The following is a 14,319-nucleotide window of genomic DNA, read 5'->3' on the forward strand; positions in this document are numbered from 1 at the left end:
TGTAGACATACTCAACCACAGTTACCACCTAACTACTAGTGTAGAGACATCCTCAACCACAGTTACCACCTAACTACTAGTCTACGGACCTCCACAACACAACCCAGCCACCCAGATCCCATCCAGCCTCTGTGTTTATGACAGAAGCATGATGATCCTACTCACAGTGCTAGTTTAAAATGACAAATAAAGGAAACCACAAGTGAACTAACACTACTGTTGTGGTGTCTAAGTTGCGGCCTACAAAACAATAACAATGCTTTATGACAGTTATATCTTATAACGTCCACCATAAAAATCTAAGCCCTGTGTACTTAACCATCATGTGGAATTATGTCAGTTTTCTTAAGACACTCTTAATGAAGCCAAGAAGGAGAGGATGATGGTTATTCTCCCCATAAGGAACCTAAACTTCTGCATTTTCCAATGGGAAACCCTATGGGAACTTGTTGTTGTTTAACACTTTACTGCCACCAATCAGACCCAATATATCCCTGGTTGTGTAAATGACCTTGTTTAATAGGCCTACAAGAGCAATATAAACAAGTTCCATCCGTGTCTAACACATTTAAAACAGCTTAATGAGCATGGATTGGCAGGGGATGTTGTTTATTTCAGCATTGTGTACCGTAATGAAACAGATGCGCTCCCACAAGAGTGGAAGTCATCCGAGCTGCTATCTCCACATTAAAGTTTCCTTTTAACCATCTCTGTCCCCCTGAGAGCAACCGAACAGCATCGTTGTGAAACTCATCTCAATACACTTCCTGTCTATCACTGTAGCTCTTCTTACATAATTCGCCATCCAAATAAGGATATTGGATTGGCTGAACCTGGACACCTTTATAGGAGGTGACTTCAAGGTTTACTCTGGGTAATTGGGATGAGGTTGTGTGAGGAAACCGACGAAGAGGAAGACAAACAGAAAGGAGAAGAGGAGAGGAGGCGAGGGAGCAGAACAGCTGCAGCGCTTACAGGTGGTTTCAGTGCCCTTCAGTGGCTCTGCGCTGGTCTCTTCTCCAGTCACGGAGAAAACGTTGACCACGTACTCGGTCAGAGGTGTCAGCTTGGTCAGGACCACAGTGGTGACCGTCCCATCGACAATTATCTAAAGAGAGAGAAAAGGGCATGGTCGTTACACAGGAAACCCCAAGCTCAAAATGAAAGTATTTTAAACAGGAGGTAGACCAGAAGATAGACGGTGACCTCAAGTCACCCCTCTGTACTGCTGTCTGCCAAGGCGTTTCAAATTCCTCATGGGATAATATTGTAATTACAGCACGTCCAAATTAAATGTTACTGATACGGCACACGTTTAGGAAACTCAAAACAAAGCTGACATCTTCTAGAACACGTACTCTCGCTTCTATGTTTCAGAGGGATATCAAAAAAGAAAGGCATATCAGCAAATTGAAAGTGAAATCTGATTTATTTGTGTGAATAAGTGTTTAGGGTTCCAATGCAAGCAATAAAGATGAAGGAGAATGGTTGGAAGTCCAGGATTCTCATTCCAGCAGGAGGAGTTATGCAACAAGTCTAAACTAACTGGGTCTGGTCTAAGTTTAAAAATATATATATATTAACCTTTATTTAACTAGGCAAGTCAGTTAAGAACAAATCCTTATTTACAATGACGGCCTACTCCGGCCAAAACCGGACAACACTGGGCCAAGGTTGGGGCCTGGTGGAAAGTCTTTGGTCTTGCTTTCAGACAGGGCTCACTAGAACCACCCAAACCCTTGACCAGGGCCAATGAAAACACAATGCAATAGACCCAGTCCTGTATTTATGAGGACATAAGTGACAGAAGGTTACAGTAAGTGTAACTGAAAGCAGGTCTGCCTCAGCCACTGTAGTCCACTTCTCAATGCTGAGAAGAGCGCCAGATAACTTGAGCTTAATCTGATTGAATCAGATCCACAAGAAATGGATCGAAGATGGGAACTAGGGGGATTTAAGCAACATTTTTACACTGGATACACTTGATAACTGTGAAATCTCCAGCGAGGCTGCATATAGGGCAGTTCCTACACCTGAAACTCCTGGATAAACAGGCTAAAATTAGACCGCTGCCATAGTAACCAGATCACCTCATGACAAGATGAACCATGGAGGTCTGAGAAAGGAATTCAGACCTAAAGGAATCATTTATCCAAACCAGGTGTGACGATGAATAGCTGATGCTCTTATAATGCTATGACCTTGAAGAGGTGAGGTGATTGAGTTGAAGGGAGTTACAGTACTATAGGCTATAGGATACCTGTTCAGTGATTCCTCCCGCCACGGACATGTATTCGATGCGATACTTTTCCACTGGACCTTCGGGCCCTGTCCAGGTGGCACGGAACGAGTGGTGGGTCACCTCAGAAGTCACTAGGTTAGTAGGCGGCTCCAAGCCTCCTCCTGGTCGAAGAGCAGAGGGAATGTGAGCAGACACGTCAAATATTTCACACACTCAATTCTCCAACCACAAATATGTCCCTTTCACCTCAGCCTCACCGACACAGGGCTGTTAGGGCAGTTTATATAGCAAGTTGACATTTATTGTCATGAATCTTGCCTTGGAGGCAGAACTGAGCAATTTCCGGTAGCTGGGCCAGCTGCAAAATCAAAATTGTCTATATCGTAAAAATGTATGAAAACAAACATTTGCTTTTTGGTCTTAATTTAAGTTTAGGGTTAAGGTTAGGTTCAAAATCAGATTTTATGACAAGATATATTACAATAAATGCGAACCTGCATTTCTATATTTCACCATTTTGAAAAAATACTTTTTTGTGAGAAAGTTTCCATCCCCATGGAGTAAATCACTATTTTGTCTCCTCATAAATTTGATTGAAGGACAAGAGCGTGTCCAAAAAACAAAAGTTTCCATCAACTGGTTGGACCTTGTCTAACTTAAGTCAATAAACTAAATTTATCAAATGTGTTCGGCAAACTAGTGACAGTTTCGAGGCAATATCCACACGTGTTGGCATTTGTTCTGTCTTTTCATTGGCTCATCTCATAAATCATGCTGTTCTTATTGCTATTCTCCACCTGCTATGCTAATCCATGTATTCAACTGATGGGAGATATCAGTACAGCTTTTTCTGGCTTAGAGGTTAAAAGGCTTTTTAATGCATTTTCCTTGCCATCTGATGCTGTCTTAGATTAGAAATACCACTAAACCCCTAAATGCTGTACCAAGTGCAATACCCAGCGTACAAAGAACTAGCTTACTGTGATTTGAAAGAGAGAGAGAGAGAGAGAGAGAGAGAGAGAGAGAGAGAGAGAGAGAGAGAGAGAGAGAGAGAGAGAGAGAGAGAGATAGATAAGGCTTACCTGGACCCTTCACACTGTTACAGAGGTTGATGGTGAGTTCATCTACTATATCCAGCAGAAAGGAGAAGTCATTCACATTGTACATGTGAATCTCATCTGGGTCTGAGGCAATGGACCTCAACTCATTCTCATCAGCGTTCTTCACACCTAGAAACCACATAACACCACAATATTTACTTATGTTGGGATCATGACAAAATAGACTCAACTGTCCTCTGTTTATGATACAATCACAACACAAAAATCTGTTTATTATAAAATGTCTATTTTCATTGTCCCCCACAATGAAATTGGTGAGAGGACTGTGGATCTGTCTCTGTCCATTAGTAAGTGCATGCATGTGCACGTTCATCACACGCAATACCTCAGACACCACTAGCCCAATTTTGACAAAACATGGGTGAATGATGCGTCTTGCCATAGTGATCTGGCATTTACAAAAGTATACTGATTGGCCAGATGGTGGCGCTATAACAGGCGATCGAAAATGCTAACTCTGAAAGGTAACGCCCCTCACCCCATTTGACCTGTCATGAAATTCCATACATAGGTCCCTCTCCCCTAAGGTCCGCCATGATGGAATTGCAGGCATTTTGTGAAAAACACTTCAAACGCTCCTCCTCTAGCACCATATGACCGATCTGCACGAAACTGTGATGAAATTTGGCACACATACTCAGGGATATGTTTCCCCACACAATATCTCAGACACCACTGGCTCAATTTATTTTTAACTTACATTTTTTAAAATCCTTTATTTAACTAGGCAAGTCAGTTAAGAATAAATTCTTACTTTCAATGACGGCCTAGGAACAGTGGGTTAATTGCCTTGTTCAGGGGCAGAGCGCCAGATTTTTACCTTGTCAGCTCAGGGATTTGATCTAGCAACCTTTCGGTAACTAGTCCAACGCTCTAACCACTAGGCTACCTGCTTCGGTGAATGGGTGAATGATGAATGATGCAGCTTACCATAGAGATCCGGAATTTACAAAATTACACTGATTGGCCCAAGGGGGGCACTATAGTAATCAACTTAGTCACACAAAATATCTCAGACACCACTGGCCCGATTTTAATTAAATATGGGTGAATTATGCGACTTGCAAAATTACACTGATTGGCCGAAAGGGGGCGCTGCATCATTCTTGGCGGATGACAAGTTTACTGTTGCCTTGTTTGACATGGTCGCAAACTTTGATGGTTAACTGAAACATGCAATGTTGTTCGGTTATACACTAGGAGGGTCACTCACCGATGGCGTAGAGCTCGATGTTTTCGTCCCTCAGCACCTGGGAGTTGGTGATAATCTCATCCTGCGACTTGCCGTCAGTGATGAGCACACCGATCTTGCGTGCGTCTTTACGCAGTCCCACGTTGGGCTTGAAGTTGTTCTGGAGGATGTAGTTCAAGGCCATACCTACAGAGACATTAGAGAGAACGTTTCATGTTACGTTAAGTTGACTTCAGTTCAAGATGCACTCCAGGATCTTAAGCACAACAAATCCACAAAATATAGTCCGAATTGGATTCGTAACATATCATACGAATCGCGAAAACAAAAAGGACGTAACACGTCATACGCAATGGATGACGTAGTACTACTGGTTGAAATTAGACACAAGTTTGAGAGTGCATCTTTAAGTTAAAAAGATGACAGTTTGCAGTTGGCCCTTTATTTCATGATATGTCACCTGTCATGGTGTTTCCCCCTTTGTAGGGCAGGTCAGCCACAGCTTTGAGCAGCCCGTCACGGGTTGGGTGGGCATTCAGATGCCACTCAGTCTTGGGGTCTCCACTGTACTGAACCATACCTGGAGAGAACAAATACAACCACAGTATGACACCAGCGTGATTGAGCAGAATCCAATATGCATTTCCATTTCCAGTACCAAGTCCAGACCAAACTTAAAGAGAATGGGCTGGGTGATGAACCTATGCCACATTACACATCACCAATGGGATTTGATCAAAAGAAAGATTACCGATCATGACTCTCTCAGGGCTGATGTCAAATACACCAACAATACGAGCGATGAAGGCTCGGATGGTTTTGAAGTTGAGACGGCCAATACTCCACGAGCCATCGACCAGCAGGATGATGTCAGCCTTGGCCTGGCTCTTACACTTGGCCTCTGTAAGGAGTGGAGGAGAGGGCCGTGAGAGGGCGTCCTGATACCATGGACACCCCTCGGATGTGTACAGTCCATTTAGTGTGATAAATGAGAGGATGTGTGTCAGAAGGGGCGAGAAGAGTGCCAAAGAACAACAGAATAATGTAAACACTTTCAGACAGACATGCACAAACAAAATATGCACACCAAACACAGAGATGAACAACAAGCAGAAAGACATCACCAAAATCCCAATAACACACTAACATTGAACGTTTTTATCTACAATAAACATGTTTTGCTACAAGTCGTTTTGCAGCAGTATGTTTCTCTTCTCTTGAAGAGGGGATGAACTCTTGTTTTCCCCTTGGGTCTTGTTATTTTGTCTTCTTCTGGCCTTTTTCTTCTTCTGTTTTCAATCCTGTTGTACATCCTCCAGGCCTTTTTATGGCCTGCAGCCTTCTTGATGTACTGTATGTGGGGCAGTCATTGGGTTTGTCCCCTGCCCTGAACAACTAGACCGACCCTGCTGACAGATGATATACGACAGACTCCTCTTTCCCAGAGTTACTGCAAATTCCTGCTGTGCTCGCTATTTGCTACACCAGACACCTGTGGGGGTGAAAGGGGGTTGATGCTTGCTCATCCTGCAGCCGAGCAAAAAGACCCAGATGCACGGAGTCGTTTGGACACCGAGCTATGCAATCTGCCACGGTGTCTGTGAATTGAAAAAAGGTTAGAAGAGAAAACAATTATTTACCCACTTTTCTTTATTGAAACATGGAAAAATAGATGCTTAACGACGTTTGGGGGATCGCCCCTTGTAAAATGTATATCTGATTATATAATGGACCAGTGTGTTTGAGTAATAACACTGGTATACAAGCACTTTTCTGGAGGCTTAATGTACACTACTGGTCAAATGTTTCAGAACACCTACTCATTCAAGGGTTTTTCTTTATTTCTACTATTTTCTACATTTAGAATAATAGTGAAGACATCAAAACTATAAAATAACACATATGTAATCATGTAGTAAACAGAAAAGTGTTAAATAAATCTAAATATATGTAATATTTGAGATACTTCAAATAGAAACCCTTTGCCTTGATGACAGCTTTGCACACTCTTGGCATTCTCTCAACCAGCTTCATGAGGTAGTCACCTGGAATGAATTTCAATTAACAGGAGTGCCTTTTAAAAAGCTAATTTGTGGAATTTCTGAATGTGTTTGAGCCATCAGTTGTGATGTGACAAGGTAGGTGGATATAGAGAAGATAGCCCTATTTGGTAAAAGACCAAGTCCATATTATGTCAAGAACAGCTCAAATAACCAAGAAAGAGTCTATCATTACTTGAAGACATGAAGGTCAGTCAATACGGAACATATCAAGAACTTTGAACGTTTCTTCAAGTGAAGTCGCAAAAACAATCAAGCGCAATGATGAAACTAGCTCGCATGATGACCCCCAGAGTTACCTCTGCTGCAGAGGAAAAGTTCATTAGAGTTACCAGCGTCAGAAATTGCAGCCCAAATTAATGCTTCACAGAGTTCAAGTAATAGACACATCTTAACATCAATTGTTCAGAGGAGACTGCGTGAATCAGGCATTCGTGGTCGAATTGCTGCAAAGAAACCACTACTAAAGGACACCAATAAGAAGAAGAGACTTGATTGGGCCAAGAAACACAAGCAATGGGCCTGGTTGGCCCTGTCCGGGGTATAGTCAGATGGGGCCACAGTGTCTTCTGACCCGTCCTGTCTCAGCCTCTAGTAATTATGCTGCAATAGTTTATGTGTAGGGGGGCTAGGATCAGTTTGTGATATCTGGAGTACTTCTCCTGTCTTATCCGGTGGTCCTGTGTGAATTTAAGTATGCTCCTTTTAATTCTCTCTCTCTTTCTTTTTCTCTTTCTCTTCTGTCGGACGATCTGAGCCCTAGGACCATGCCTCAGGATAACCTGGCCTGATGATTCCTTGCTGTCCCCTGTCCAACTGGTCGTGCTGCTGCTCCAGTTTCGACTGTTTGACCAGCGGCTATAGAACCCTGCACTGTTCACCGAACATGCTACCTTGTCCCGGACCTGCTGTTTTCGACTCTCTCTACCGCTCCTACTGTCTCTAACTCTGAATGCTCGGCTATGAAAAGCCAACTGACATTTACTCCTGAGGTCGTGACCTGTTTCACCCTCTACAACCACTGTGACTATTATTTGACCCTGCCGGTCATCTTTGAACATTTGAACATCTTGGCCATGTTGTGTTATAATCTCCACCCAGCACAGCCACAAGAGGACTGGCCACCCCTAGGTTCCTGTCTTTATAGGGAGTTTTTCCTAGCCACCGTGCTTCTACATCTGCATTGCTTGCTGATTGGGGTTTTAGGCTGGGTTTCTGTAAAGCACTTTGTGACATCAGTTGATGTAAAAAGGGCTTTATGAATACATTTGATTGAATGGACATTAGACCGGTGGAAGTTTGTCCTTTGCTCTGGAGGCCAAATTAGAGATTTTTGGTTCCAACCGCTGTGTCATTGTGAGACGCGTGTGGGTGAACGGATGATCTCCACATGTTTATTTCCCAGTGTAAAGCATGGAGGATGAGGTGTAATAGTGTGGGGGTTCTTTGCTGGTGACACTGTCTGTGATTTATTTACAATTCAAGGCACACTTAACCAGCATGGCTACCACAGCATTCTGCAGCGATACACCATCCCATCTGGTTTGCGCTTAGTGGGAATATGACCCAACACACTTCCAGGCTGTGTAGGGGCTATTTTACCAAGAAGGACAGAGATGGAGTGCTGCATCAGATGACCTGGCTTCCACAATCCCCCGACCTCAACCAAATTGAGATGGTTTGGGATGAGTCAGACCGCAGAGTGAAGGAAAAGCAGTCAACAAGTACTCAGTATATGTTGGAACTCCTTCAAGACTGTTGGAAAATTATTCCAGTTGAAGCTGGTTGAGAGAATGCCTAGAGTGTGCAACGCTGTCATCAAGGCAAAGGGTGGATATTTGAAGAATCTCAAATATAAAATCCACGTTTAGAATTTTTCTGGTTACTATATGTGCTATTTCTTAATGTTGATATCTTCACTATTATTTTACAATGTAGAAAATCATTTTTAAAAATAAAGAAAAACCCTTGAATGAGAAGGTGTTCTAAGACTTTGGACCGGTTGTGTAAGTCTCAGAGACATTCATCAACAAAACCACATGTCATCAACTGAGACCGTGTACACTGTCTGAGAGGCATCTGATAAAAAACAGATGACACTGACTTTGTTGTTTAGAATGCATCACAGGATACAGTGTCACATTAAGCAAATACATAAAGCAAATAGATTCATCTATCTATGGTGACTGGCTAGTATGTGGTCATTTAAAGGAGTGATTCATTCTGTAGTCTGTTTATAATGTCATCCAGTGGTGTAAAGTACTTAAGTAAAAATATTTAAGTGGTTTTTGGGGGGGTATCTGTACTTCACTATTTATATGTTCTACGACTTTCACTTTTACTTCACTACATTCCTAAAGAAAATAATGTACTTTTTACTCCATCCATTTTCCCTGACACATTCCATTTTCAATGCTTAGCAGGACAGGAAAATGTTCCAATTCACACACTTATCAAGAGAACATCCCTGGACAACATCCCTACTGCCTCTGATCTGGCAGACTCACTAAACACAAATGCTTTGTTTGAGTGTTGGAGTGTTTCCCCCCCCCCCCCCCCCCCCCCCCCCCCCATCTATCAGCAAATTGTTAAAAAATTGAAAAAATAGTTCGGCCTGGTTTGCTTAATATAAGGAATATACTTATATTTTATTTTTGTATATTTTAGCAATTACATTTACTTTTGATAATAAAATATATTTAAAACCAAATACTTTTAGACTTTTAATCAAGTAGTATTTTACTGGACCACTTTTACTAGAGTAATTTTCTATTAATGTATCTTTACTTTTACTCAAGTATGACAATTGGATACTTTTTCCACCACTGGTTTCATCCTAGTTCTAATTGGCTCTACCACATACAGTCACTATGGATACATATATACAGTACCACGAGGGCTATTCCACCCTCTGAGCCAGGGAGAAAATAATAATAATTCCACCCTATAACCACACTAGCTCGGTCATTATTAAATTCTAGGGCCAAACTACTGCAGTAGTTTTAGTGTCAGCGGTGAACGCCCATGGTGTGTGCGTGTGCGTCCAAGGTCTGGTCTGGGTGCATGGTGGACTGGAACATCCCTTGCTCTGCTCCGACTGGTGCGGTGGGCAGTCTGTTACAGTGTGTCAAGTGTGTCTGCTCCCCATTACTGACACTAATTTCTGCCCAGGGTCACCAGCTTTCTCTCTGGGGTCTTATATGAGAAACATAACATTTTCCTAGCCGCATGCAGTTTTGTTCCACGGCAGCCCGGTTGGCACTGCGTAATCTCCTGGTTGTAAAAACATCTCTAATTGCAAGCAGAGAAACTTTTTTCCATTATACTAACTTTTTATGCGATGTAAAAATGGGAAATATTAACTTTTGCATGTCAAGAAGTATTAGGGATGAAACAATATGGCTGCTGGGCCAAATGGGCACGGTGTTGAGAAATTTCAGCAACGTAATAGGTTTGGCATGCTGAACGTTTGTGGGTGGGGGGGGGTGTAACCTGACTAGTCCTTCACTGGCACTGGAGCAAGAAAAAGGAGGTCAAAACAGCCGTAGTTAATCATGAAAATATCAATGTCCCACTTATCAATACACCCCATCACAGTCTTAACATGATATGAGGCAGAAAAGCCCATTAAAGCCAAACAGCTATAAATGATTAGTACTCATTATAATCAATGGATGTATAATGTGGTGTGTTATTCTAATGGTTGTGATGTTGATTAGTTTAGACAAACACATAATTCACTAGTGGGATAATTAGTACCATGTCTCTCACAGTGGGAAGACCCCTCCTCTGCTCTAATGGGGGTGGGAGCAGAGGTAGGGGCTGGGGCTGGGACGCTGTGTCTGTGGTTTGGTCCGTGTGTCTATCGGAGTGGCTGTTCAATCTGTGGCTGTTCTATTGCTGCATCCCAATGGCCCCCTATTCCCTAATCCCTATATAGCCCTCTTCTCTGGTCAAATGTAGTGCACTATGTGGGGAGAAGGGTGTCATTTGGGACGCATCCTAAGTCTGTACATATGTGTATTATAGTCGGTTAAATTATGGTATTGTAAGGTTTTACCGTTCCAAGATTCCAATGGCAAATCGGGGGCGTCGGAGAGGGTAGTCTTCTCCTCTCCAGCCAGTGCTGCAGAGTGGCCTCCATCAAACATTCCAAGCACAGTCACAGAGTACTTTGTTCCGGCCCTGATGAGATGGAGAGGTGAGATTTAAAGTTACTTTTATCCTCACAATGTCCTATGTAACCGTCTAAGAATGGCTGATCAATGTCACAACACCAACAACTTTCTGTCTGAAGATAGAACTTCCTGTGTCTCACCTGAGCTCCTCAAGCACCACAGTGTTGTCATAGGGCCCAACCAGCAGCTCTCCCAGGTCGATATCATTGCCACTGGGGTGGAAGGTGACCTTGTAGCCACGAACATCTCCTGGAGCTGGGTCCCAGGAGACTCTGAAACTGTTCTTGCCGGGCTCTGAGGTCTGTAGGTTTCTGGGAGCTTTGTAAGGTGACACTACAAGAGGACAGACAAATAGGAAAATCAGTTCAAATTCATGGAAGAAAAGTAATAACGTAATAACTTCAACTTTGGCAACACTAGTCTTTTTTTCATTGAGATCAGCCAACACACATTCCAGTCAGTTTCTTATTAGTCCATATTACAAGTCCTAGTCTACGTCCAAAATTGCACCTTATTTCCTTTATAGTACACTACTATTTACCAGGCCCATAGGGCTCTGGTCAAAAGTAGTGCACTATACAGGGAGTTCCAGTGTCTTAGAACCCAATGGTATGCCATGTGTTAGTGGTAAGCTCTCTGTATTAACCAAGTGTCTGAGGTTTTGTTAGTGAAAAGACACCTTCTCCACCTACAATACTCCCATAGTGTGTCCTACTGTGTCTCATATCATGGGGTTGAATTATGCACCAACGTACGTGTCGTTCCTACTCCTTGCCTTGCTTTTCCTTCTCCCCGCTTGTAAATGGGGTGCACCTTGATGCCATAGGTGGTCATGGGCGTCAGGCGCTTCAGCACGGTGGAGGTGGAGGTGCCGGGAACCCTAGCGACCATCTCTTTGCCCCCAGCGGTGGGCGTGTAGGTCACTCGGTAGTTGATGACTTTACCCGGCGCGGCCATCCACTTTACCTTCATGCTTCGTTCAGTCTCGTCGGACACAGTAAGTGCCTCAGCAGCAGCAGACACTAAGGACAGAGAGGAGGGCAATATTTCATAAAACATCTACCCTTCGATACGTCACAGGGATGCTGAGAAAAACGATCTAAAAGAGAGTTAGGCTCTTATCCCCAAATCTGGTAATCTTAACTTTCCCTTTTCCCTTTCTGAATAGAGCTAAGCTCCATGTACTATACTGTCAAAAGGTCTGATTGTTCCACTATTTCTGCAAGCAGACTAGTCAAACCAAAGTCAATCCTTCCAAACACTTAATGATCCCAGGAAAGAATGTCAGACTGATATTGGCCTCCAACTTCCCAATGTGTTGCTTGACCTGAATGGACCTGTGACACTGTTACTGGAGATCCATTGGTTCCGCTGTGCGAACGTAGCGAGGTAAGCACAGATTTGAAAGAGGCGAGGCCTCCTGAGGATCTCTCAAGAATGTATTCTGTTCAAAATGTGCTTGACTTGGCCTGCCAGAGTCAATAAACGAAATGGCTTTCCATATCTACATGTCTATTCAAACCATCACACTGGTTCCTCAAGAGTTCGAAGAAATTTCCATCAATATGATTTCCCATGTGTGCATGAGTAGGATAGGGGGATGTGTGGTCGATTTGAGCCTGTCTTAAATTCTGCTCCCATGCACCCTAACAGGCAGCATACAGGACATATTAAGCCATGCGCTGCACACATGCATTATACAAATTTAAAACATTCCCTCCACAAAAGTGACGTTATCTTAGATTTTAGAACACATAATGCATCATAACTGTCACCACCCCCAGTTTTCCACTGCAGACCACAGCTTAAAAGGGAGTCTTAGAAATGGCCCTTTTCCACAATACCCGACACCAAGATAAAAGGGTTTCAGAGAGTGACGATGATGAGCACTTGGATGGGATTTTATCATTTTTTAGAAGTTTTTTCCTTTGGCACTGGTATACCATAGTGCCATTGCATGAAAATTGATGTGATGGCCCGAAGAGAGTTTCAAACTGTTCTACAGATCTACAAAACCATTCAAGTACACCTCCAAACCTCAGCAACTAACAACACCACTTCAGTGATATTGTTAATCCCTAGCAGTGATGAGACGTTGTTTGCATCCCAAATAACACCCTATTCCCTACTTAGTGCACTACTTTCAACCAGATACATGTGGGTCTTAGTCAAAAGTAGTGCATTTAATGGGGAATAGGGTTCCATTTGGGACACACCCATTGTGTCCATCTCTGAAATCTAACACATAGGTTTCCTTGCCAGACTAAGTCAGTGGCACAGATCAAGAAGAAAGGAAGCAGGAAGTTGAGCCAGCACTTTCCCAAGGATTCTGAGGGGTTGGGCGAGCAGAGTTGGAGAGAGAACTGATCGGTCTTCGGCATAAAATGACGAGGCAGATGCTGGCTAACCAAGGATTACATTACGAACAGAGGATGACGTGTAATAAACAGTAGTACCATCAGTGGTCTCCTGTCCAGTCAGCGGGCTTCCATCTCCTCTGCCATAGGAGGCCAGGACAGACACCTGGTAGAGGGTCTCAGGGGTAAGGCCCTCCAGCACGGTGTTTGTGACGTCTCCAGGGATCATCTTCTCCCCTGACTCATCACTGTACATGGACTTCCAGCGGATGCTGTACATCTTCACGTTCCCAAGGGCAGCCGTCCAAGACGCAGCGAAGCTGGTGTCCGTCACGTCGCTGGTGACAAGGTCCCTGGGGGAGCCCAGTTCTGAAACAAACATGGAAGAAAACAGATTTGATTTCAGGGTAAGAATTTGGGAGAGGATACAGGATACAGTGATTGGTTGCTGATTTTCAGTCAACGTGCCAACACACTATTTGGATCAACACTGCTCAGTAAAGGAAAAGAAGGCGTTCAACACTAAATCCTCTTGTGTAAACAAGTAAAAAGGGTGCTTAGAACCAAAAATCGTATGCACTTCTGCAAACAACATACGTAGTTATCAGTGCTTCTGACAGATCCCCACACCCCTGCCGTAGCTCAGAAGACATTTGTCTGACAGCATCTGGACTGATTGGATTATTCCAAATATAAACTATTGAAACTGTGTCCAGAGGACAGCATAGTTTGTATAATTTTTTGTTGCATTGTTTGTATATAGTTATATTCGAAATTTGTGTGACTTCTCTTGTCTATCAGTGTATCAGTGTTTTGTTACTTGTCATGTTTTGTGTTTTTTGCAGACCCCAAGAAGAATAGCTGCTGCTTCGGCAAAAGCTAATGGGATCCAAATAAACAAATAGTTGAACAGTTAGTCATAGTTAAAAAGACTAGAGAGCAGGAGAGCAGCACAGATACACACAACTACCCAGACAGAGAGAGAGACCACACAGTAATCTACCCAGACAGAGAGACCACACAGTAATCTACCCAAACAGAGAGACCACACAGTAATCTGTGGTGCAACTAATTCATTCGGTTCACAGATAGATTCATGTACCTGCAGGTTGGGTTGGAAAATTCTGGGAACTTTCAATAAATTCCCTGATTTTCCCGAAATCCCAGTT

The 14,319-nt window shown here is 43.1% G+C and overlaps 1 protein-coding gene across 6 annotated transcripts in view; it reads right to left on the reverse strand.

The window, feature by feature from the left end:
• Window positions 1-14,319, reverse strand: part of LOC123990631 (collagen alpha-1(XII) chain-like) — a 94,889-nt gene that overhangs the window by 56,835 nt on the left and 23,735 nt on the right. For 5 of the 6 annotated variants that reach the window (XM_046291275.1, XM_046291278.1, XM_046291277.1 and 2 more), the window contains exons 14-23: window positions 13,250-13,519; window positions 11,549-11,815; window positions 10,934-11,126; window positions 10,676-10,800; window positions 5,307-5,456; window positions 5,016-5,135; window positions 4,577-4,741; window positions 3,325-3,471; window positions 2,261-2,403; window positions 976-1,108 (exon numbers count right to left, since the gene is read on the reverse strand). In XM_046291275.1, the coding sequence (XP_046147231.1) occupies window positions 976-1,108; window positions 2,261-2,403; window positions 3,325-3,471; window positions 4,577-4,741; window positions 5,016-5,135; window positions 5,307-5,456; window positions 10,676-10,800; window positions 10,934-11,126; window positions 11,549-11,815; window positions 13,250-13,519 (1,713 nt within the window). The remainder of the gene's footprint in view (window positions 1-975; window positions 1,109-2,260; window positions 2,404-3,324; window positions 3,472-4,576; window positions 4,742-5,015; window positions 5,136-5,306; window positions 5,457-10,675; window positions 10,801-10,933; window positions 11,127-11,548; window positions 11,816-13,249; window positions 13,520-14,319) is intronic. The other variant, XM_046291279.1, reaches the window with a different exon arrangement.

The sequence above is a fragment of the Oncorhynchus gorbuscha genome, linkage group LG12 (assembly GCF_021184085.1).
Source record: "Oncorhynchus gorbuscha isolate QuinsamMale2020 ecotype Even-year linkage group LG12, OgorEven_v1.0, whole genome shotgun sequence".
Classification (NCBI taxonomy): Eukaryota; Metazoa; Chordata; class Actinopteri; order Salmoniformes; family Salmonidae; genus Oncorhynchus; species Oncorhynchus gorbuscha.